This window comes from Cryptomeria japonica, chromosome 9 (assembly GCF_030272615.1).
Source record: "Cryptomeria japonica chromosome 9, Sugi_1.0, whole genome shotgun sequence".
In the NCBI taxonomy this organism is placed as follows: Eukaryota; Viridiplantae; Streptophyta; class Pinopsida; order Cupressales; family Cupressaceae; genus Cryptomeria; species Cryptomeria japonica.
Window position 1 is genome coordinate 359,904,260 of NC_081413.1, and position 26,451 is coordinate 359,930,710.

General features: G+C 36.8%; 1 protein-coding gene across 1 annotated transcript in view; it reads left to right on the forward strand.

Moving 5' to 3' along the window:
• Positions 1-26,451, forward strand: part of LOC131029685 (transcription factor E2FA) — a 70,350-nt gene that overhangs the window by 19,532 nt on the left and 24,367 nt on the right. The window contains exons 2-6 of the mRNA XM_057960274.2: positions 12,295-12,487; positions 12,661-12,720; positions 12,847-12,932; positions 13,084-13,172; positions 13,265-13,319. Of these exons, the coding sequence (XP_057816257.1) occupies positions 12,295-12,487; positions 12,661-12,720; positions 12,847-12,932; positions 13,084-13,172; positions 13,265-13,319 (483 nt within the window). The remainder of the gene's footprint in view (positions 1-12,294; positions 12,488-12,660; positions 12,721-12,846; positions 12,933-13,083; positions 13,173-13,264; positions 13,320-26,451) is intronic.

Below are 26,451 nucleotides of genomic sequence, written 5' to 3' on the forward strand. Positions count from 1 at the left end.
AACTAGCTAAAATACAAACTTTTACCTCCATGTATTGCTCAAACAATGTGGAAGATATTGGATGCTCTTATTTGATGCCAATGTTTCTTTTAGAGCATTTTGATAGTCCTATACATGTTTTGATTTTGGCTCATATTTGGTCGTAAGGGGTGTGTAATGTCACCATTTTAAGCATCAACTATTCCTAGAGGTTAGCCTATGACTTTGGTCCTTGTAGGCTAACATGGTGATTAAGGGACCCTTCTGAGGTTGTTCTATGGCTCTTTAGTTGACCTTTTGGTGCTTATCTCAATATTCTTCAACACATTGTCCCATTTTATTTGTGGTGTGCCTTTTGAAGATCATTCGGGACACTTTGATTTGCACTTGCTATTTTTAGTAACTCACTTGGACTTTTGGATCATACTTACTATTTATAGTAAGTCATAGGATGGTCAATGGGCATCATGGCTATATTTGAAAAGTTGGCAGGATTAGTCTCATGAATTGTCATTGGCATTTATCAGAGTTTAATAATTTAATTTAATTTATTAAAGTCTTATCAAGTATTGACTTTAATATTATTAATTATATTAAATGACTTTATGAGAAAGGGGCTATAAGGGGTTAAAAGAGTTAAATCTATTAATCTCATAAAGGGATTAATTAAAAGTCATAAAGGGGGTGCCAACTATGGAGTTTTTGTCGGTTGAAAATTTGTACACTTGGGGAAATATACAAAATTGTGGTTTCAACCACAACGTGTGAGTAAAACTCTCCTAATTAAGGGAAGGCTCCCCCTATCTAACTACAACTTTGAAAATAAAATAGGATGAGACAACAATCTTTCTTTTTCTTTCAAGAAAGACAATATCCTTTTCTCTTCACAGAAAAGTGATAGCGATTTGATATAAAACAACACTAACAACTTTCGAAATGAAATGAGAGAAAAGAAATGAAGTTTCCTGAAAGCTCAAAGACTTCCATCACTTCCTTCGGGATAGGACAGCAATATCAAGCTCAAAGACTTGATTATATGAAGTCCTATCTACCTTTTTCTATACTAATTCTATCAAGAACAAATTATAACAGTTCAAAGACTGGAATATCTTATTCTTTTCTACTTAAAACAATGGGAAGTAGTATAAGTTCAAAGACTCTCAGCTATTTCTCACAAAATCTTCCCCTAAATTCTCTTAAGAACAAGTGAAAGCACAAAGACTTATAGCTTCTCTCAACGGAATATTTATTTTAATCTATATTAACCTCAAATACTTGCAGCACAAAGACTTCAAATCAAATGTGATTATGCTCTTTAAGAAACACTTGCAAGAAAGATAATATAGAACACAAACTCAAGTATGTAGCACAAAGACTCAAAACTTGAGCAATTTCCTTCTATTCTTTTCAATTCTTGAATTTACACATGAAAGCTCAAAGACTTTTTTGCTGTAAATTTAGCAGAGTTTTTCCTTCTTTCCAAAAGATAAAGATTACAATAGACCCCTCAAGTATTTATAGGAGAGGAGTTATGTGAAAAAGGTGGAAGGATCCCAACTAACTTGAGAAATTCTCTTAACCACCAAGACTTATTCAATAACTAACTAAGACTTATTCCAACTACAGTCCTAACTGAACACAACTTGTAGTTGTCTTACATGTAATTACAGAAGTGCAAGTAATGACTTTACTTGCATTTTACAAAAAGGCTTTTACATGTAACTAGTCAAAAGAAAAACTACAACTAAAGATTACAAATGTGGAAAAATACAACTAAGTGTTGAAAAACACTTAAGCTGTAGCACGTGAAGACATGAATCCTTCAAACTTCTGGATGATCATTCGTAGTTCATCAAGATCCGGTTCATGGGTGTTCTTGGCAACAACCATGGTCTTCACAATGGTATCATGGCATCGGAGGAGCGTAGAGTTGTCCTTCTCCAAGATGGACTGAATTTCATGCAAAAAGATTTGGTGTTTCATCAATATTTGAATTGAAGCAGCTGAGAATTGATCGCTCCTCCATTCATTATGAATCCTTATTTGTAAATCTGCAAGAACTTCTTCTTCTGGTATTAGCTCTCCAGCCTGACTTATTATGTTGTAAGAGGCCTTTTCACAATGAGACAATATCTTGGAAAACTTCACCCCGTAATCTCATTGCATCACCAATCTTCTCAATGAGGGATTTAAGAACAAGGGCCTTATTTTCCAGAAGCTCTTCAAATTCCAAGTACATGACCCTGGAAGAGATGATGGCATGCTCCTATAGAACACTCAACTGTTGTTGGGGCATGGTATGCCAGATTGTCAAACTATCTTCAACACTTTCCAGATTCTTTTTGAAAGTATCGAAAGTTTGATCCAGTTTCTCTTCAACGGTTTCCAACCTAGACATCATCTGAAAAATGTCTTTCATCACTTGTGCACATAGATCATGAAGCTGATCAACCCAGGAATGCAATGCTTGTACCTTTTGAGCAGCCCTTTCAACTCCACGAATTGATTCTTGGGAACCAGAAGAACTTGTGGGATTACTCCCTTCAGCAACAGGTTTTGTAATTTTATGAACAATTGCTATAAGTTGTCGGTTTTCCTCTTCTAGCTTGTCTTTCTTTGCTAGAAGTTGATCACATCGCTGTACCAGTGAAGCTACAGAAAACTGGGCATCATGTTTAATCACCTCATGCGTTTGCTTACCCAATTCTATCCTTGTAACTTTGTAATCAGCAACTGACATTTCTTCAAGTGGCTTATCTGCAATGGGTTCAACAATTTCAGCTACCTTCATCTTGCTGCTGTCAACAGTTACTCTGGAGATAGTCTTGGCCTTTTTAGCAACCTTGAGTCTAGACTGTTTAAGTTGTTGATAATCAAAGGCATCAGGTGAGATTTCTTGCTTTTTCTTTTTTAGAGTAAAAGAACTAAGCCATGAAGGTAAAGCCATCAACTCTCCTTCAGTAGCAGCTATAGGCAAAGGAGAAGCAATTTCTGTTTGAATAACCGTGGTCATCCTGGGAGGAGTGTCTGTTTGGATGGTGACCATGGTTTGTTTAGTAACCAATGGGCATGAAGATTGCCTCATAAATTCTTCAAAACCAGAAGTGGAGGTATCAATCTTTGATAGCTGGATACATGCAGGAGTATCTTCAGGAACTTCCAGCACACTCTTGTTGATGATTAGGAGGCGACTCGTATGCTGAAATAGGAACGACATTCTGAGGAGATTCTTCCACCATTAAGTCAAGAGGAGAAAGGGGCGTCTCAATGGAAACTGAGGAAGGGATCTCATGAGGCGAATCCGAAGCTGGAGACTTAGGAGCATCATCAGATTTTTGCCCTTCTTCTGGATTGTCAAGATCAATCACTTGAACATGGAAACGTGACTTTTCCTTCCCACGAACTGTCGCCTCCTCAGGAGGAAGCACTACTGCCCGACTAACTCGCAATTTGATCCTCGTGCCCGAAGATGATACACCTTCCTTATTGTCAACCTGAATCTCAGACTTACGTCCAAGAGGCCTAGTAGAATCATCTTCCTTTCCAACCTTGATGAGTCTAACACCATTACTTTTCAGCCAAGCGTTGGTGTTAGCCAAGATAGGTTGAAATCTCTCAAGGATGGATGTGCACTCCTTGTGTGACCATTGGATTAAAGGAAGTGGAGCTTCCTCAACCCTTCGTGAAATGTATTCAGGATCAAGTACATGCCCATCATCAATCATCCGTTGTGGAATATCCACTAAGTTCAAATCAACAACTTGCTCAACAGTGAGCTTGCAGTAATCCATCTTCAGAATTTCGACCTCTGTACGGAGATCTACCCAGATATCCTCAATACGATGCATGTGCACGAAGGATTTTTTGATCTTCTCCTTCATACCCCGGTAATCAAAATCAGCTCTGGACTTAAACCTTTTGAGCTTAATTTCCTGCATCTCAGTCTCCATAGCTTTGGCTTTGATGGATGTGACAAGAGAATACCGGCCAATTTTTAATGGGTTTGTTGTAGAGATCCCCATTCCAACCTTATGTCTGACAGACTGATGAGTGTGGACAGCTATGATTTGTCTTCCCAACTCCATAAGAATGATCTTATCAGTTGGGTATCTAGGGAGCATGTATGGCTGCCCACTATAACATTCGACTCTCATATAATTAAAGGTTGGGAATTGAAGAAACAAGCATCCATACTCATTCACTCTTTTCCATGCCTCATCGGATACTCTTTTGTTCTTCAGATTCGTGTCAAACTCGCACATAAAATAATCGAAGAATGCATCTTGAATCCTTCTGAAATGCAATCTGCTGGGTCTCAAAAGTAGCTGATCATAATATTCCCATACCGGTATAAGCGAGCGATCACCCTTGGTAGAAAGACTAGGGAAATGTTTGAGTGATGCTGCCAAGTACAACGAATACAAGTTCATGTAGAAAGTCATGGTAGAAGGGACTGCTGCAAGCTGTTCACACAAGGCATCACTGATGACTTCTCCCCATAAAATGTGATGAGATTGCCTTATGAACATGATAAACTGGTACATCCATGGCTCAAAAACATTAGAATATTCAAGGCCCATTATCCTGTTGAGGAGAGTTATGATGTCCCCAATCTCCACTTGAAGTCACAACGGTACAACTTGGCCCACCTTGAGAAGGCGGCTCGTGGTTCATGGATCCACCTGTTGATATGACGTTTGCAGTCCTTCTCCCTTTTCACATAGTACTCAGCTGCACTATCTTTGGAGATTTCCATATAAACAGGTGCAAGAGGTATTTTGAAGACTTTCTCAATCGTGTTTGCATCAAGGCGGATTATTGCTTCACCATCATCATTTTTAATAGTTCTTGTTTCCTTGTCAAAGTGATGGGCGCAAGTGAGAACAAATTCAGGTTCTAGGGCAGCCATTGGGAAAGAAGATGCGTGATGGATATGGCTGTCCAACAGTCGCTACATATTGTTATCTTGCGGATCCTCAACCCTCTTGACAAATTCTGACATTTCCACATGCCCTATCTCTGTATCTCTTATGTGATCCAAAGGAGAGGAAACTTGGGAAGGTGCAACTTCGTTTTGGTACTTGTCATATTTATACTTCCTCTTTTTTGGAATTGGAGATGACGACAAATCTGACATTGAAGGACAACTTGGAATACTGTGATGAAGACTTAAAAGTGTTAAGGCAACATCATAATCAGTTGCAACTAACATTTTTCCTTCTTCAAATGGGAAGAACTTCAACTCTTGCGCTTCGCGACTTTTGTGAGAGAAAAATGGGAAATAAATGGGAATGGGGGAATCTTGACTTTGACCAATTTCGGATCTTGGGGAAAATTTTGCAAGTATACAAGTTGGAAAGAGCATACATGCAATCGGATTTTTAAAACCTGAATGCAAATACACTTGTAAATTTTCAAATGGAGAAATGGGTGAAAAATGAGAATTAGAGTTGCGGAAAATGACGAAAATGGAAAGTACGGATATGGGTGACATGAATAGATAAAAATGGGAAGATTTAGGAATGTCATTTTCATGAAAATGGGAAGAACTTTCAACATGTAATCCAGTTCTTAAAACTCGATTTTGAAAGGATGGGTATTTCTCATTTTTGCAACTTGGAATTTTAACAAAAAATGGTTAAATTCTTTTAACCGTAAGGGAAGAACAAAGATTTTCATCCAACTTGTAATCAAGATTTAAAATCCCGAATACAAGTAAAGAGGGAAAATGGGGAAGATCAATGCAATTCAAAAATTGCTCATCAAGGGGGAAAATCTCTCTCACAAAACCAATTTTTGGGGCAAGAACAACATATTTACAAATTTACAACTAGAAAGGAAAATAAGAAAACAAGAAAACAAGAAAATGAAACAAGAAAAGAAAAAAAATCATACCTTGATAAAATCTGAAAATGCCTCACCAAAAGATGATCAGTCTTTGGAAGAAAGAAGAATATCTCTTAAATAGAGATAAACCATAATCCCAAACCCTAGCCACGTTTAGAAAAAAATGTTATTTGCAGCAAGTTGTGGCACCAAATGCAAGTAAAAAGGCTCAAGAAGGGGGCAAATCTACTTTAAACTTCAACGCCTTACCTCAACAAGTAAAAACGACTTAGGAGGTTGGAGATTCGTGGCGACTTAGGAGAGAAAAACGTGGTTTTGGGAAAAACGTGTTTGAATATTTGACACCAAGAAACCAGCAATCCAAAACCCTAGAATGACGTGATATGTGTGGGCAAATGCATGAGAATAGGCGAAGAATCCTAAATGCCTTCCATCTCCAACAAATCTCCACAAAAATTGCTTTGAAATCTTCAACAAATCCGTTTTTCTTGCTGGTCGGGTTTTTGAAAAAGATGAGCAAGTTCGATTTTGCATGTATTGGAGAAAATCGGGTTTTTTGGATGAAATAGCAAGTTTAAAAATGCACTTTTTCATCAATAAAGCAAAATTGGGTTTTAAAAATGAAATTACAAGTTTAAAGTTCACCAAAATGCACTTCAGAGAGAAAATCGCATTTTTTGGGCAATATAACAAGTTTTATATGTCACTTTATTTCAATTCTAGGCAAAATCGGGTTTTAGAGAGAGACGTGCAAGTTACATTTAACTTGTAAAGGGAAAATAAAATCCCTACAACAAGTTTTAATAACTTGCACATATGTAATAGGGGTTTAAAAACCCTATTACATGCAAAAACCATTAAAGTAGGGGTTTTAGAAGAGAATTACAAGTTTATTTGTAACTTAACCAAAAAATCCCTATTTTAACTGAAAAAGCCAAAAAGCATCAAGGGGGAAATAAAAAGCAAATTACAAGTTTTTATTTTTCAATAAAGTGCACTTGTAATTAGTCAAAAATTTCCCTACAAAGGCCAAAACAATGGAAATCATTAAAACTTGCAATTCAAGAGAAATTTCCCACCTGAAGTCAGGGAGAAAAAAACCCGAAATTGAAGGAAAGACATAGCAAACGAATCCAGAATTCGACGAAATTTGAAATGTAGTTTGAGGATAGATTGAGGATTAAGTCAGTCCAATGATTAGTCAAAATTCTGCCTAGGGAAGCGTGCCAGAGTAAAATTTTCATTTTTTCACAAAAATTTCATGTAATGGTCCTTCATTTTTGAAAACAATTATGAGGACAACAGTTTTTAAACATTAAAAAGCAAACAATTTAAAATGATTAAAAAGTAGTGTTTTGAGGGGATGCGTTCCCCCCCGTCCCCGAAACTTAAGCCCTTTGTCCCCCCGTCTCCTATGCCCGTGGAACATTGTTAAAAAGGCAAGTGGGATGTGGGTTTTGGGAGAGATATAAAAAGCTCATTGGAGGGTCTTTTCACATATTTGTTTGTGCAAATTTAATGTGGAGAGCTGAAGCAAGGATTTTAGCTTTATGCAGACGAAATTCCTCAAAGAGAACAGTTTTTACAGGTGTGGAAGATCACCCAAGAGCACTCAATTTGATAATCTCATTCAGAGGTTATAATTGTGCTTCATTGGATTCAATTCATCAATGTTTGATCAGATTTTCGAGAGATTGAAAGAGAGCAGATTGAAAGGTTTAAATTGCAAATTGGAAGTGTTGAAGGTTCACCATTGCTGGCTGTCCATCTCCAAATCAGACTGTACCTTTCCTAGGGCCAATGTAGGCTTTGGGGATGCCATTTTAGATTAGATTCGGACCCTAATCAGGTTGTACCAGTCTTGATCAGTAGTCGTCCATCTTTGATCAACAAATTTATCTTTTCTAGTTGGACATTTGTGTGTGTTGTGTTTCTTGGCAACCCTAGGTGTTTGGATTGATGTATGTTTAGTATTTGAAGTTGATGCAAATAATAAATGTGAGTTTGATGAAGTTATTTAATTTTAGTATTAGGAGTTGTTTAATTTCAATTTCCAGCATTCATTTCCATTATATGCAAAAAGATATAAAAAATCAGAAAGACAATCTCCAAATAAGATATCCAAATTAGGGTGGGATATTTCAATGGTATTAGAGTTTAAGAACCTGCCATCCCCTGGAGTTTAAGGAGTTGCATAACTGAGTTGGAAAGATATTTGTAACTAATAAGTCAACATCTGAGACGATGCAAGAAGGATCTAGACATTAAAGGGTACCTTAAAACAGTTACAAATTCCAAACTTAAGGAAGGGTCTGAAATTAAGATGATAGCACCAAAGACAAATGATGGAGAAGCTGCTTTGCTACAAAAGGACTATGTGGTAGAGCCTCAAGATGATTCATTTGACTTATATGCAGCTACCATGGATAAGGTTGTGTATGATGAAAATGACATAACAACAGCCTTGAATACGCCTTTAGAGCTATGGAACGAAGTTGGTTAAACTATTACAAAGGTTTCCATAGTTAAGTTCCTTAACACATTTTCAGATGATGGGCATCTTGAAGGAAGTAAGGGTGAAGTCTTCAAAATAGCTAACAATGATGATAGTTTATCTCATTATAGTGATTGTGTCACAGATGGATTCTGTCTTGACTACTAGACCAAGCTTATGGAGGATGGTATTGTTGGCATTGATTTAATTCATTAGAACAAATTTGATTTGTTGTCACATGAAGCTGATTTTAAGCATAAAGACTTTCAGATTGGTCCAGTTGAGATTTCAAAAAGAGAGTATGTTGAAATTGAGGAAGATCCACCTACATATTTTTTTATGAAGATAATGGCATTAATCATGAGGAATGTATGGCAGAGTTTCAGAATGATTTATTTGAAGGAAAAACAACAATTAATGGGGAGCTTGATGAGCCTATTTGTTTAAAACAAATCAAGAAATCCATAAGGCCTTGGGATTTGGGTGTTTTGACACCGAAATGCTTAGAGGGACGAGCAATGGAATCTTTTGATGATTCATCAGTTGACTTTGTTGCTGACAAGCCTTTTATTCAGGAGTAAAGCATTGGACGGGTTAGAGAGGAAGCTGATTTTGAAAATTGTGCCACTGAAGACAAATAAAAAAACATTATCTTTAATGAGCACAGTCACCTTGCTGATTTTAATCAAGGACCTAAAGAGCTGCAAGTCTTGAAGGAGACATAGAGACTTCTTTTTCAGCACAAACAAAGGTTAGCTTGTAGTATGCAGCAACATAAAGATTCCCTATCAAGACAATTCACATCTACATCACAAAGCAAGAATGAAAGAGAATCACTTGATACATTTGCAAATGAAGTATCCAAAATCTCTATGATGACTTTGACAGGTATGCTGAATCTGAATTCGATGCTGAGAAGATGGAATCTTGTGATGATCATAATGCTGTCCCACCATGCCTACAAGAAGATTGTAAGTTTTCAAGTGATGAGGTTATCGATGGAGATAATGTTCATTCAAATGAAGAGGAATTAGAAAATTCTTTAGGTGGCAGCTCAAGTCACTTAAATGAATTTGATCATGAACTTATGGCATTGAAAGACATTGAAAATCAATATGTGGTTTCAAATGACAACGTAATACAAGCATTGACAAGGATTGATAACACTCACATAGCCATTGAAGACCTCATAGGTAAGACCCAAATGGAGAAAGACAAAAGGTCTTCAAAGTGGGATCTCTCATGTACAATTGCAACCTATCAAAGAGGCAATTGAAATGATAAAGGCTGATTACTTACACTTGTTCAAGGATAGAGATCAAGCTACCAAGATGGTTGAAAAAAAGGATAGGGAAATTGATGTCTTTATTTACAATTGAGTTTGGCACATGTTTCATCATCCAAGATGGACATCAAAAGTGTAATTTGCCGTCATCTATTACAGCCACTCTTTTGGAAAAAAATAAATAATGCTAGATCGATAGAAATCGCACAAATAGTCAAAGGGATGGATGAGCTCCATAGAGATGAAATCAAAAGTGTAATTTGCAGCCATGAGGTAGAGGACATAACGGAAAATACTCTTAATGATTTAACATTGAATGATAAAGGATTAAAACCTGAAAAAGATGTCATTAAGGAAGAGGGATTGGATAGGCATCATGTGGAAAAGCCATTGGTTATTAATGAGGACTTCACTTGCAGCCATGTGACAACATTCATGATGGATGATATGCTTGAGTTTCAGCTGGAAATATCTCATGAATCAGCACTTGTTGATGGTCAACCTCACATGGAGGGAGAGGTGCTTGAGGTTGTTGACTCTATGCTAAGGTATAAAACATATTCTATTTCTAGTCATAACAGCTGTCACTTGTCTCCTTGCAATCATGAGATGGTGGTCTCAAAATATGGAGATGTAATAAGGGTTATTCAGTCTCTTAATGAGGGCTCTCAAGATTCAAGAGTTAGTCATGATGTTTTTGATGAAGATCCAATCTACACGAGGTCTGATTTTATCTATCATAGCATGGAAGATGTGTTGAAGACCCAAAGTTTATGTGATGGATGGATAAAAAGAGCTAAGGAGGATAAGTTAGTGGCTGCACATGCAACACAGCACTTTCAAAATGACAAAGAACAACCACATGGATCAAGCAAGACAACAAAGGGAAGCTTGCGTTGGATCACTATTTCTTGAAAGGAGAGAATGTGTAATGGTTGAATATCCAACCATGGATAAGCCACTTGAATATTTGAAGGAGTCTATATATGTTTCAACATGACATCATTTGATGGAACAATCTTCACACAAAGAGATGGTTTGCAGCTATGGGGTTGATGAAATTAATTTAGGGATATCAATTCACGATGACATCAATGAAAGAAAACTTGGAAGGCATGAAACAAAGGGTAGTTCTATGATAATGAACAGCAATCTCTTATCCACATTTGATTTCATTTATCTTGTTGTCATGAAGTATGGGCAAATGTATGAGAAACTAAGTATGTCATTGTCTAATATTTGCATAGGATTCATGACAATCTCATCTCTTGATTTTACTTTGGGAATACATATGACATATGGGCATTTTGACATCATCGCCCTCTTGAGGTTACTTTCAAATTCAGATTGTGTATGGTGGAATAAAAACATTGCTAGTTTGAGTTGGTTGAGCCTTGAACAAGTTGATGAAAAAGTATATTGCATGAAGCAGCTAATTGAAAAAGGAATTTCAGACTCGGTACATTGGGTCTCAGTTTATATCTTGATGGTTGATGTCTGTTCTTTTTTGCTGCTCATCTAATTTTCAGATTATACCTTGTTGTTGGCATTTGTTTAGATGAAGTTGGAAGCATGGCCTTGTCACTTCAGCCCATGGTGGGTGAATGGTGAGGAGATTCTACCATGTTATGATAGCAGCAATGTTCCCATAAGCCTGATTTTCAGTTGCTTGAATGCTGACCTGAGCTATACCAGCTGCCTAGAGTGGATGGATTTTATACAAATGATGGACACTTGTCAAGACCATTTGGCATATTCCGTTTTGGATGGTTATCCGACGAGGTTAGCTTGAGGAGGGATACTTGTACACTCAGATTCATGTTGCATGATGCTATATTTTGGTATCCATATGTGATATATCTCATCATGATGTGGGGAATGATATTTCTAACAGAGTGAAGCAGCAGAAGTCAGCAGGAATTGAGAATGTTGGACTTCCAAGTTAGCCGTGGGAACCAGGAATTCATCTGGTTTGTAGATTGCTACATATTTTATTAGTGATTATCAGAGTTGTTGAGTTCAGTCTCATCCAGTTATCATCACTGGATTATCACTGTTATAATCATGATTGAACATTTCTAGCTGACATATACAATGTGTGTGAATTCTTTGGGTGTTACTTTCTTTTCAATAATAACTGAACTGCATGTGTGCATGTGGAATGGAAGCATTTAATATGAAATGCCACGCTTTAACCACTGTTATAATCATGATCGAACATTTCTGGCTTACATATAGAATGTGTGTGAGTTCTTTGGGTGTTACTTTCTTTTCAATAATAAATGGAGTAAGGGTTACTGGCATTTTAAAAACAGATTGTGCAATTTTCATGTCTTTTAGATGGTCTCTTTTTCAAGTTGAAGGAATATGCCTTAGAAGATTTATTTGAGCCATAGAATCTTTCTTATCGGGCTCCAAAACTTTAATCAAGTAAGAAGGGCTGACCATATAAATGGTGCTCTTTTTTTGAACCGTAAAAAATAATTCATTTTAATAGATGTAGTAAGATTGAAAACTGGTCAGTGCTACAATTTATGTTCCATAAAAAGCATGTCAATTTATTATACATCATCTCAAGCCTTTCAAGCGGGTAGGAGTTTTGATTTTATTTTTCCAGACATGTAATGTACAATTTTTTTGTAAAGATATTTGTGAATATTTGATTTCTTATCCAAGAATCACTCTGCAGGCAAAGAGAAGGGCTGAAACAGAAGAGGAGCATGAAATAGATTCCAATGAATGGGCAAGAAGCCCCGGATATGCAGAGGCAGTAAATAGTCCCATACTTACACCTGTTTCAGGCACAGGTGGCAGACGATATAGCCGGTCAAAGCTTGCTAAGAGTATGAAAACTGGTCCTCAGACACCTAGGTCAAACATTGGTAATACTCTAATTTTGAAATCTCACTTCTTGCAATGATTCACTTGATGTTAGGGGTTCCAATTGTTGAGAATCAAATGCCCAATTGTCCGCCATGTTATACTGCTTCCTTTAGATCTGAAATGATGTGCTCAATATTAGTATTCCTGATGCTATTATTTTTTGTTTCCTTAGGTTCTCCTTCTAGCAATGTGCACACTCCGGTCAGTACCTGTCGCTATGACAGTTCTCTTGGTAAAGTATTTTATGAGATAAGCAGTTTGAAAGTGTCAGTTGCTTATTGAACTTAAAGCTCTATTTGAGACCCTGCTTATTCAGTTATTTGATTTTGAGAGAACGATGATTGTTGCATACAACCAGGATTATTGACAAAGAAATTCATTAGTTTGATCAAGAAGGCAGATGATGGTGTGCTTGATCTCAACAAAGCTGCAGATACTTTGGATGTAAGGATTTTTATATTGAATTAATTTATCTTTGTTTGCAAGATCTACTGTTTGTTATAATTTTATTCTTAGATCATCTAGTGCTTTACACACCCAATTTTTGATATCAAACTGTGATGCTGAATGTTGTGATTATTATTTCTGTTTTCAGGTTCAAAAAAGAAGAATATATGACATAACAAATGTTCTTGAGGGAATTGGACTTATTGAGAAAAAGCTGAAGAATAGAATACGATGGAAGTAAGTCTGGTCTCTTCCTTCTTAATGGTATACTATTAGTTAAAACTCCGCAGCTAGTGTCCAACTAAGATGTCTTTAAATGCTTATGTCAGGGGCCTTGGTGTTTCAAGACCTGGAGATATTAATGACGAAGTGACATCCCTTAAGGTATTTTATTGTTTTATAATAGCTTTGATTTAATTCAAATATAATTTCTGTTTTTCTTCTGATTAATATCATAGAATCCTAGACTGTACCGGCTTGATATGAAAACTCAACATCTAGTTCAGCTTTCTGTTTCTTTAGTGTGATTTTATTGATTGATCTATGATCTCTCTTACAAAAGCTTATAGTTTGTAGAACAAATCTTCCTTTGTTGAATGTTCTTTCATGAGAATTCATATTTGCTAATCTTTTTATTTAAATTGTCTGGCCCAGAAGAACAGTCCAATTTGTGGCTTCTGTCATATCAGTGTAAGGACTATAAGAAAACATTGACCAATCTTTGTGGGATTCAGCAAGAGCAGTCTGAGCTGGATGGTCCACTGCTAATCTTTCTAACCTTTCATTACTTGATGTTGATGAGCATTTTCACGCATACATCTAGTTGTAATGACTACGAAGATGATGTAGACTTTGCCTCTCTAGAGTGTGTGACAACCTCATATTTTGGGTTGTATATCGAACCTGTAAGCTATGATTGATTTCAAAACCCTTAAAAACAATTCTTTAAAACACCTCATTTGATATGTGTCTAACAATAGTCCTTTCATGCAAAAAATAAAGAGACAATATTTTACCTGTTTAATGTTCATTATGTATTTTAAAGATTCTAAACTTCCACGGTGTTGGTTTCCTTTCCAACTGCTTCCCTGAGGTTGTCTAAAGTAAGCTACTTCTTATAGTCAAGAAGGTCAAGTTAGTGGCCAACTTAACGGAAAATTTTCTACAAATTCTCTCTGCGCTTTAGGCTTTGCAAAACCAGGGTGGGTTTCTCTTTACATGACATCATTTTTAGATACTTTAAATTACAAATGATGCAAGAGCAGATAACAATTTCACACAATAAGGTGAGGATTGATAATATATAGCTTGATTTCCTCACAACCCTCTAAGATCCTTTTTAAATCTTGGTGTGAAATGCAAAAGAAACTAAACAGTTAACAATAAAATAATTTTTGGATTTTTAATTTGTTGATTCTTTTCCGAGTTTGAACAGAAAACACAATTAGACCGGTGTCATATCCATTACAGGGTGATGAATTTCACAACCCCGTTTGGTAACTATCTAAATACTAATTCAAAGGTTAAATTAAGCATTGTTACATTACAATAATGTAACCTACTATTAGCCAACAATGTCATTCTACTTACACTTCCTTGAAATAAGTATATTATCAAAAACATTTAATTGAAAGCAAATTTATCCCATTAATTGAACAAAGGCTATTAATTACACATCCATCACAACAAATGTGCAATGAAGACCTCAATAGTTCTTGATTATATTTAAAAAAAAATCCTCCAATACATAAAAGGAGACTACAACACTGTGACATGCTGTTCATGCCACAATTCAATTGTATGTTATTATTCTAGATAAGATTACAACATTCTGTTTTTGAACTTAAGCACTACCAAAACAACTGACCTGATTGTCCAAAATTACAATTCGGATTCAGAACCCTAAAAAAGGAAACAAAAGTACCTTACATAGAAAGTGAGCACACAGGCTCCAAACAGCTTGTTTACGTTTACATTTACATTTAACTTCTCACTTTCAGTTAAAAAACAAGTGGGACTGAGCCTGTTACAAAATATGATTTTATTTTCAGAATAGACTTGCTGAGGCTGTTAAAACCATGGGAGTTGGCTGAAGTTGATGTTGACTGTGTCACAAAAGCCAAAAACAGGCTAAAAATTGTTATACTGTTGGAATTCTACTGGAAATTCCAAAATCCTGTCATCTGTTGAATAGGATGCTGATTGTCGAAGCTTCATGACCAATTGAAATGCAAATACACATTTTTCATGATATTTTTTTTTTCCATGTTTCATACATTTTCTCTGAAGGCCATTGGAAAGAGAGTAATTGGGCTGCTCTATCATTGTGCATAGTGTATTTTGCATCCAAAATTGGCTTTGTTTGCCAGGACCTGTTTCTAGTTAGAATACTTCATCCAATGTGTTATTTAGTAGATTTGTGTCAAGTTCTTCATTGGCACGTATGAATGAAGAGAAAGTGGGCGCCACTGAATTGAATTCACCCTTCCATTGGTCTAGTGGCCTGGTTATCCCACCATCGTCCAGAATACCAGGCATAACTCTCTTCTCAATCTTCTCCAACATTTGTAATTTGTCTTTTATCTGTTTGTCCAACTTAGATAGGTATGCAATGACCTCCCCCAGCACAATCACCTTTTCATTAGTTGTGGCAAGGTCATCAGGGATACAAAGATCAAGTTTTGCGTATTTGTAAGTTTGCTTCATACGGACAACTCTAGGAGCCTATTTATCAATTATCCATTTTAGATTTTCACAATCTTGCTTGTGTTTTATATATGAAGACCTTTAAGTCAGAGTAAGCTTTCTATGTGCCCCTCGTGATCTTGGACAATTTGTAACCTATAAGGTCATCAACTATGTTACTAAGTCCCTTCATCCTCTGCTCCTTAGCCCGTTGCACTTGTTCTTCCAATTCTTAAACTTTTGAAGACAAGGCTTCCTTATTATGTATTGACAATTCAACTTGCAAGTGGTGGCAAAAGTTACTTTACTTGATTCATCTCAACCAAAGTTTAAAAACTCGGACTCGCCACGGACTCGGCAAACCAAAAATTTGGACTCGGACTCGGACTCGTGAAAGACTCGGCAAAAAAAAAAAAACTGTAGTTTTACAAAAAAACATAAAGAAACTAATGCATTTAGAGAACATAAGAGCCATAGTTGAAACATTACACATGTCACATACTCATAGTTTCGAAATTTCAACTCTAAAATGTATAATACCAAGATTTCTTCAATGCTAATTATGCTGTTATATGGAGCCTAATCAGACTCGGAGGTTAAATTTTCCCTACTTCCATCGGTGCAGTTTCCCCCTGTAGTTTTCGACTGGGGTTTGGGGGCAGCGCCCCCAAGTTGGGGTCAAGGGGCAGCGCCTTTATTATTTTATAAAGGCGTCGGGTGTTATTTTTCTTTTATTTTTCACTCCCTCAGCTATGCCAAATGAAGGCAATTTTTTTTTAAAAAAACTCAATTTTAAAGCTTGCATGACTTTTTTTCTGGGTCGCGCGAGTCCATCTGAAAGACTTGCGAGTCTTTCAGATGGACTCGCTAGGACTCGCCTCGTGAGTCCTTGGCGAGTCGACTCGTGGCTCCCCTGGACTCGCGAGCCTGTGGCGAGTCCACGAGTTTTAAAACTATGATCTCAACTATTACCTTCATAATATACTCTTGCAGTTTTTTAGTAGCTGCCTCATTGAACAATGCCGTATTCACTGCAAGAGATGCTGTTTGTAGGGTGGTGGTGTCTGCTAATCTCTCGACTATGTGATATCCTGTCACATCTTGTATTCTGTCTACAACCTTAGGCCTGTTAGTATTTGGGGCCATTGCTCAGATTTGTAGGGTCTCAAATTTAGTACTTGTTCTTTTGAAGAAAAAACTTCTTCATCTTGCTTTCTTATTGTGTCCAATGCAATCGCAGAAGCAATATCCCAATCTCAGAGTAACAATAACCCATTGCTTTGCACCAATTTCCTCTCTATCTTTAGAGGAATTGTGCCAATGTTAAAGTTCACTTCTCTCATCACTTGTTGGGTTATTTCCCCATGCTTAGAGGGGTCTGATTCTCCTTTGGCTGTATTAAGCCTCTGTTGCAATTCTTTATTTTAACCCTCAAAACAAAATCCGAATTCTTGGGTTTTAATGAAATCATCATCTAAGATGAGCTGTGAACAAGTCAAAGCCTTGTTATCATTTTTGTCTTTTTCTTTGTTTTCTCCCCTCATTGTAACAACCCACTTGGCTCTTTCAACAGACACTCATTGTCTGTTAAACAATTTCCGATTACATCCTTTGCATGCACAATTTCATGGAGGAAAACATACCTTTTTGTGCTCAATCTGATTTGGTTTGTAAATCCTTCTGGATCAAAGATCCTTGTGGGTTCTAACACTATTATAAGATTGTAGAATAAGGTAGGCCTATTCTAACCCTTTCTTGTTTGTAGCAGTGAAATCATAAAATTTAGTAGACAGAAAGAATAATCTGTTCTTTTTATTCCTTAAATGAACTTTATCCGATTCACTCAATGGCCAAATGATTTCCAAATATGCTAATCTTTTGGGAACATGTCTTGACAATAAATGAGGGTTCACCCTACAACCATATATTTTGATTGCGTAGTACTGGCATGGAGATATCAATCTCCCCAAATATGTCAGATCCCCTTCTCAGGTACTCTATCTTTTGATCTTAGGATATCCATTATTTCCTATGCAATCGGACCTCTTCCTCTCCCAAGAAATATAGGATTTTCTTGACAAAGCACTCTTCAAAGATTACATAGTTAGCATTGCCACAACGTCTATCTCAAATATATGTCCGACATTGGACAGGAAGAGGAGGAGCTGACTTGTCAATATCCTTATTCCAAGGCCTCATCCCAAACCTTTCTTCCTCCATACAGAAACATATGGCAAAGCACAAAATATCATTTGAAGTTAACCACCTTACTATTTGCCTTAATAACTACCAACTATTTATGCATATTATCTGTTATGAATGTGGTATAATCAAATTCACTACTAACCATAGGATCTTGTTCATTTGCTGCTATGTGTTGAGACATGGACCAGCAAGGACTCGAACCTAGGACCTTCCATACGCTGCTGGAGTGCTCTACCACCGAGCTACTGGCCCCTCTTGGACCAATCCATCGTCGGCCCGGGTGTGGCTTATTTCCAACACCAACACCCCCCTTAAGCCACACCTCTCGTGTGCTTGGGGCTCCTAGCTTGGACCTGGCTCTGATACCATGTTGAGACATGGACCAGCTAGGACTCGAACCTAGGACCTTCCATACGCTGTTGGAGTGCTCTACCACTGAGCTACTAGCCCCTCTTGGACCAGTCCATCGTCGGCCCGGGTGTGGCTTATTTCCAACACCAACACTATGTACATGAGGGGAATTTGCATCTTTGTTCTAACATCTACACCCAATACCTGACATAGTGTATGGTAGGTTTTAATAAAATAGTCCTTAAATGGTTTGATGTTCAAGGGCTCAACTTTATTTTGGGGAATTTTGATAGGCTTCCTATCAGGGCCTCTTAACCTATGCTTTGGAAGCAACAAGGCTCTATAACTACTTTTGTTCTATTTATAGTTTTCTTTGAAGAACTTAAAATCAACAACCTTATTAGCAGCCATGGTTAAACCAAATACCTCAAAAATACACTCCTTGGTAACGCTTCTCACCACCGTTTTGGGTTCAGATTGCCCTACTTTGTTCATAATGAATTGTTCAAATAAAATCCACATTGATGAACACATTGAGCATCAACTATCTTTTCCAAGTTTAGAGTCCATGTATTTGAAATAGGATTATGCGATTGCCTCTTTTTATACCAATGCTCAAAAAGCGATCAACTAGGGGCAAAAATGTTCACATTTCTACATTCTCCAGCGTTGTCAATCAACTTATTAGTCGCACTTCCTGGGCTATTAACATGCGTCACTCTCTTGAAAGTTAGTTGTACTAAGAGGTCTTCATCTAGTGGTCTCTTAAAAAAGACGGTTGACTCATTTTATAGATTTCGAAACTAGGTTTTATAAAATATGCTAGAGTTTGATAATTTTGAGCTTTGTCACATTTTTCCATTCTTATAATTATTACTATAGAAACCCTAGAAGTACAAGGAAGCAAAAATTCATAATAAAATTATGAACCAGAGGATGAAAGACACACTTGCTTGCACACAAACCCTAAGTCTCCAAATAACACACTAGGAAGCTTGAATTTTGCTCAAATTTGTCATGCAATGCTAGATAGATGTTATGGCAATAGCGTAGCATTATTTATTTGATTTAATCAATGAAACTTCAAACATATAGCAATCAATTCCACCATTATTGCTCGTTCATAGCTTATTGTTCTTGTCTTTGAATATCGATTGTTGATTTGAATTGGGGTGGGCTAGGTCAACTTGTCATCACAAGATTTGACTTGATTTGAATATCTTTGGTTTGGAGGATGTGATGCATTAAGAGCTATCGACCAATCACAAGTCATCGGGCAACATACCACTTTACAAGTCATCATTATGGGGCCACCCAATAGGCAAATTCTTGTGAGCATGAGGGACACATGTCATCTTATCGTGCCATTGTTGTCATAGCTGGGCCCATCTTTTTTATATCTTGCGATAAGCCTAGAGTTAGATAAATCACCACGTGGACCACACTATTGGAAGCTTTTGTTAGAACACGCTTAAGCATATTGGTGGGCCCAAGACATGTGTCCAAATTTTGCATCATCATAGCTTTGGAATGGATATTTTGGTTGGTAATGCTAAAAAATTGGGCCCACATTGACAAATAGACACGTAGCAACATTTGGTAGCTTTGTAAGCATTTCCCTTTAGCGTGGATTGAGAACTTGTGATAAGCCTATAGTGCACGATGCAATCAAAATTCAACACGTGGAGCCAACTCAACATAAAGTGGAGACCTCCTTTTGGATGCTATCAACATGACCTAAAGTACTTGAAACGCATGTGCAAATGTCGGTAAACAGATATGATTGGAAAAAGGGGGCTCGTGACAAGGACATAACATGCCTTAGGTCATAACTTAAATGACCAGGAACAAGTGACAGCAAGTCAACTTTTAATCAAAACACAAAGCAATCAGAGCACAAATAACTTAGGGTTTTTGGACTAAGTTAAGAAAAGACCTTATCAGGTATGCATGATAATCCCTGATTTTGCAAGAGTTCTACCACACGGTTCATAATGTTTATAAAAGAGGTTTTGGAGTCAGCCATGGAATGAGAGAAACAGTCTTTTGGCCTTTTGGATCTCCTTTGAGATGCATCACTAAGAGGGAAGTGGTGGAAGACTAAAGATCCATTGCTCTTTATATCTCCAACTCTGTTACAAGTGATTTTTGTCTGAGTTCTTGGTATCCAAAATTTGTTGGGATTTTGGGATGGCAGGAGGATGGGGCAGGGAACATAAATTTCCATGCACATGTATAGTAAAAAAATAAAAATAAATACAAATTTCACAGCCTTTCATTTGCATAATTAAGCATCATAAACATGCAAAGAGCTGCATTTAAAATATAAGCATAACATCCTCGAAATTGGACATTAATGATCAGACTGCAAATAGATTTCGAAAAATACAAATAGGTATATATGGTTGTAAATTTATCACAAAAATATTCATAATACAATTCTTTGCTGAACTAGCAGCCTTGCTGAAACCAGAATGATAAAATATATCCTGAAACTATATCAGCAAGGAACTAGTGAGAAAAATCACTGGGGACAGATCCTACATTGTATCTGGCAATGACCCACTGAGGAAACATAAGCAGATTTGTATTACTCTAGGATATTGATCATGATTACTTCTGACAACTTATCTTGGCTGTCATTAATGGGATAATTGATGGCCATTCATCTTCTAAACCTTTTAAAATTCTTCAAGGATTTATATGCACCTATGTCAATGAAATTAGCATGGGGATACCTAATTCTCAAGTCAATTCAGCACAAGTCATTAAACTCAAACATCTTCAAGACCCTGTGGTTCATCTAAAGCAATAAAATATTAAGTGCAGCTATCTGGAGTAGTCAAGCATGATTAAAAATGTATGGAAAAAAAATTGTCCACTTTATAATTAGGAAAATTTGAATAGTAATGAACATACTTTTTTTAGAAGAAAGTTGGAACTTAAATCCTCCCGTTGTTTGCTCTGAGGGCCACCCTCTTCAACATAATCTACAAACATTAAAATTGCTGTCTACGTAGCCAAAGACTAGGACAGAAAATGATATAATCTCTAACTATACCAGCATCAATTGAAATGCCTACAAGGGCATGCCCGAACCAGAAAAATCTCTGCTGGAAATGAAAATACAAGTCTCCAATATGTAGGATATCTCAGTTTGGAAATCAGCAATAGGTGGAGAATGCTTGCCATTTTGTCATATCAAGAGATAACAATGGTTAACCAAAACCAACTTACAAAAAACAAAACTGGCTTTGGTTAGCATGCTATTGAAAAATCCTCACCATGGACTGTGATGAGCCTTAAGCATGCTTTTTTGTATCACAAAAACTTTCCTTATAAACCCGTTCCCACCAATCTTACACATTTATACATATGAAGTGATTTTTGTTTTTCATTATGATTAATATGGATGAATTGATTTCTTTTTAAGTATAATAGGATGGATTGACTAAGAATCTGAAATTTGTTTGCTTAAGCTGTTTTGTATAATTGCTTTTGTGTGCTTCTAAATGTTTTATAAGGGATGAAAGCTACTGCACAAGTCATGGATATCCTGTTACAACAAGTCATGGATATCCTGTTACATCAGTTTTTATTGCTGCATAAGATGTTGGCTTTGCTATGCAAGATGTCAACCTTGCTGCATAAGGTAGCTGCTGAGCTGTCCAACACAACCAATCTGCTGCACAAGAGTGATCATGCTATCTATAGCAACAACCGTCCAAAATGGTTTGCACTCCAAAACAAGATGGCAAAGAGGTTAAATTTGTTGCACAACATGCCAACGATAATTAGTATAGTTGTTGGGTAGCAAAGAGGAAAACCGCGTAGCTAAAGAGAAACGACAAATTTGTTTCTACAAGTTGCTATGAAGTTGTATAGGTGGCATTCAGTTTTAGACTATTGTTACAACAAGATGTGTTTGTATTGTTTCCAGAAGTAGTTATAGCAAAGAGGAAAACTGTATAGCTAAAGACAAAGGATCCATTTGCTTCTACAAGTTGTTATGAAGTTGTATAGGTGGCATTCTGTTTCAGATTATTGCTACAGCAAGATGTGATTGCATCATTTTTAGAAAACTTATAGTAGCAATCTTTATTTGCTGCTGATTTATATATGATTCATTGATGACTATGAGACTTTTATCTGTGTGAGGAGTAAGATTTGGTTTCTGTGCATCAGTCTGATCCGGAAAAGGGCCTTCTTGACAGGATTGGTGATTGGTGAAGGTTTTTTTTTTCTATTTGTGTGTTATATAATTTAGTTTGAATAATTAATGATCAGACTGTTGTGAGCATTATTGATCAAATTATTTATGTTACAATTCTGTGTTCCAATTGTAATCTGAAGTAATTTCCTTTCCTGTTTGTAAAATAGACTTAGCATTTCTCTTAATCTTTCTTAGTTTCTTTCAAAGAAGCGAAAAATGTGAAAACTTCGTGAATGAACACTATTAATTCGGAGTCAAACCCAACCTCGATTTTTTCCCCAAAAATCGGATTAAAGTTGTTTACAAATTGTAATCATTTATATCATGTTTAAATTGCGATTAAATCGTGAAAAAATCAGCATAAAATTGTGTTTTATTACTGAAAACCCTACAAATTTTAATCATTTATATCGTGTTTAAATTGCGATTAAATCATGAAAAAATCAGCATAAAATTGTGTTTTATTACTGAAAACCCTAAATTGTGTGCAAAAATGCGAAAGAAAGCCTCGAATATGCTATAAATCGTGTCTCATGACAGTAGTACCTTCATCCGACATGACCAGCAGCCAGACGCAGCTCATTGCAGAGGAAAACGATTAGTGTGACAGCAAAGCAGTAGCCAGACACCAGCATGAGTGGCAGAGCAGAAATCATTTTTTGTTCACGCAATTGAAGGGCGTGAGTGAAACCATCGTAAACAGTACACCATGCCATTTCTAATGTTGGCAAGAGACACTGTTCCAGTGAAGATTGATGCATGAGTAATGCTTAGGAGTTGTCATTGATGGCAACTCAGTTCAGAAATCATATCTAGTGCATGAAGATTTGGTTTACCGGAAGTTGCATAGTTCATAAGGTAGAAGTCTGGAAGGTGGAATACAGTAACCGGTAGAGCATGAGTACAATGTGCATATCTTGATTTTGGTTGTGGTGATAGAGGCAGATTATTCAAGGTTCAAGGCAGATTATTCCGTAATCCTGATATCCGGTGTTGATTCATGAGCGAGATTGAAGGTCCGATATCCAGTAATTCAGGTAGAACAGAGCTATTTTGATGTAACGTGTGGTGCAGAATCTTTGGGTTGAATTTGGTGATTTGTTATGTGTTCAAGGAGATTGGGCCGACATATTTGAATCTTATTATCATCTTGTGTAGGTCCGCATATGGTTTTGTGGACGAATTGAGCCGACTTGTTGGTGCACGTTTCATGTTGCGTGTTATGTGGTTTTTGGGAAGCTGACATGGTAATTGATCTATTTTGGCGGTGCAGATATATAAGATCGATTTGGTTGAGTATTTTGGTGAATGTTACGAGTGTAAGAAGTTTGTATGAGCGAATTTGCAAAGTTTGGTGAATGTGATTGAAGGTTTTGGTGCTCTGGTGTATGACAATGCAACAGAACAGAGCAGACAAGTAGAATAATGGTAAAAGTCAAATTGAGCTTAATCGGAACTGCTATTTGGCATATGCAGATGCTATTCTTCAGTTCATTCATTATTGTAATCAATTGTAATCGTTTGTAGGGCAGTGAGCCTTCCTCTGGGTTGTAGCCCTCTTCTAATTGAGCAGTGAGGTCCAGGCAGTGTGCCTGAATGCAAGTGCATTCCCCTTCATGTAATATTATCATACTCCTGATCAATGTATAGTAATATTGTGGGTTCAAATCCCATCGTGGTTTTTCCCTTTCCGGGTTTCCATGTAAAAATTATGGTGTTATGGTATTGTGGTTGATTGGTTTATGTTTCTGCACTTTACTTTCATTCTTATGCATCCGGTGGTTGAAGAATTAGTTTAATAAATTTGCTCATTGCAGAACATTGATTCACCCGCCCCCCTCTCAGTGTTCATTGATTCCAACAATGAAAATTATGGAATTGCATTTGTGATTTTACTAAGGTTCACGTTTATGTTTTACAATTGCTCAACATCTGATGTGCCCAACAATAGTTGAAAAATATAGTTAACACGAGTCTATATTCAACATCACAGTTTGAAATAAGGTGACAAAATAAGGTCAATGTATTATCACATATAGATTCATAGAAACATGAGCATAAAATATCAACATTTAATGACATGACATTTCGACATATGAATTGATTGTAATTATATATTATTTTTCATTGTTATATATGTTTTTTTGGAGCAAGAAAATCTTTCACCATTACAACCAGAAACATTTATTCATATATAGAGGAATTTGATAGATATTAAGCTTAGGGTAATGAGATTGGTCTATTTCAAGCGTCAAATGAAAATGAAAGATCACAATCACACATGCATTGATAATCGAAATGATGATACAACCCACTTTGTGTAGAATTAGAGGAGTGTGCCATGGCATTTGCATTAGATAACAATTTAGTTCACAACCTTCCACATTGTACACTTTCTTTCTTTTTCTCTACCTTTGATTGCAAATTCCAACTCCTCTGCTCCTCCATTTTGGACTGATGTTGTTTGAAACACCTTGCCAAGGAACCCTCGAGGTTAAGAGTTAATTACACATGAAATGCATGGAAATATATATTTTTTGAAGCAATAAAGTGTCATCATGCATAACATAAGCAAGTATAATGCTCTAACTTCAAGAAAGGACCAAGCTATTGATAACCAACAACCAAGCGGAAGACTAAACATATGAAGCTGCAAATAAACAAGGGGGAAGCTATACCAATCCTTAGAACAAGGTCTGAGAGGTGTTTAGAATCATTCATGACCCTCCTCAAATTTGCTATGTCCTAGGTGTGACGGATGGGCTTTGACAAAACCCTAACAGCAATCAGATGCCCATGACACCATCCAAACTCACTCAAAGCCTACTCAAGAACTCTTTGAGGGTTCCTTGATGTCCCTACCTTTACAATGCATTCGAAATTGGGTCAAACTTGTTAGTTTTTAGTGATCAGACTGAATGCAAATAATTGAAACTGAAAATGCAACACATAACAATACAAAACAACACAAGAACAACACATCAGTACCTTGGGAAAACCTCCCTCTTGGAGGAAAACCCAGCAACAAGATTCAGATCAGATTATATTTATGTCAAGGGATAGCCAAGTACAAATTCGCCCACTTAGGGCATGAACAAACTGACTTATCTGAATCTTGAATTCAGATCCAAATTTGACTTGTCCTTCAATCCGATGATAATCTCCACCCTTGATTGGATTCACACAACTAGAATGAATTCGCTATTCTCCAAGGTGAGTTTGTCGACCCCAGAGTATAATGGCAGGCCCTCAATGTATATTCCCTGTGTCTTGAATTGCTTGTAGATCAGTTCGCTAGATTGAATGAAATGCATAAGTGTGTTTAGAATGGATTACATCGCTTTGTTTATATAGGAGATACAAGTAACTTATTTGCCTTAGTCGGCTATAATAAAGTTGGCGCCAAAATACAATAAATTCAAATTCTGTTTACAAGTTACATGAATAGGTCTTGACCTATCATGTCATCACAAGTTACATGATGCCTTAGCACGTTACACCCAAATAGGACCAGTCTCATATTGTAATCGCTTTAAGTTATTAAAATTTAATTGGCACTAGGCAACATGAAAATTTAATCAAGTATAATCCGAATTGGCTATTTATTTTCAACACTCCCTCTTAGCTAGAGAGGATTATCATATTGTAATAACACAGTATCCATCTTGCATTGCCCGCAGAGGATGGGTCCACCTTGCATTGCCCGCAGAGAGTGGAGGAGGTCTTTCACCTCAACCTTCTCTTGAGAAGTATTCAATGTCACCTTGCATTGCCCGCAGAGGGTGGGAGATGCAACTTAGTGCATCACTGGGACGAGACTCTCTCTCAACCAAAGTTGTGTTCTCAACAACTCCAAGTCTCTCTTTGAAGTATTCAAACTTCACACGAGCTAGAGGCTTGGTGAGAACATTTGCAATCGGCTCATCAGTTCTGACATATTTCAGCTGAATGGCATCTCTTTGTACCATATCACGAATATCGTGATAATGAGTTTCTACATGTTTTGACCTGTCATGAAACACGGGATTAGCAGACATCTTAATAGAACTCTGATTGTCACAA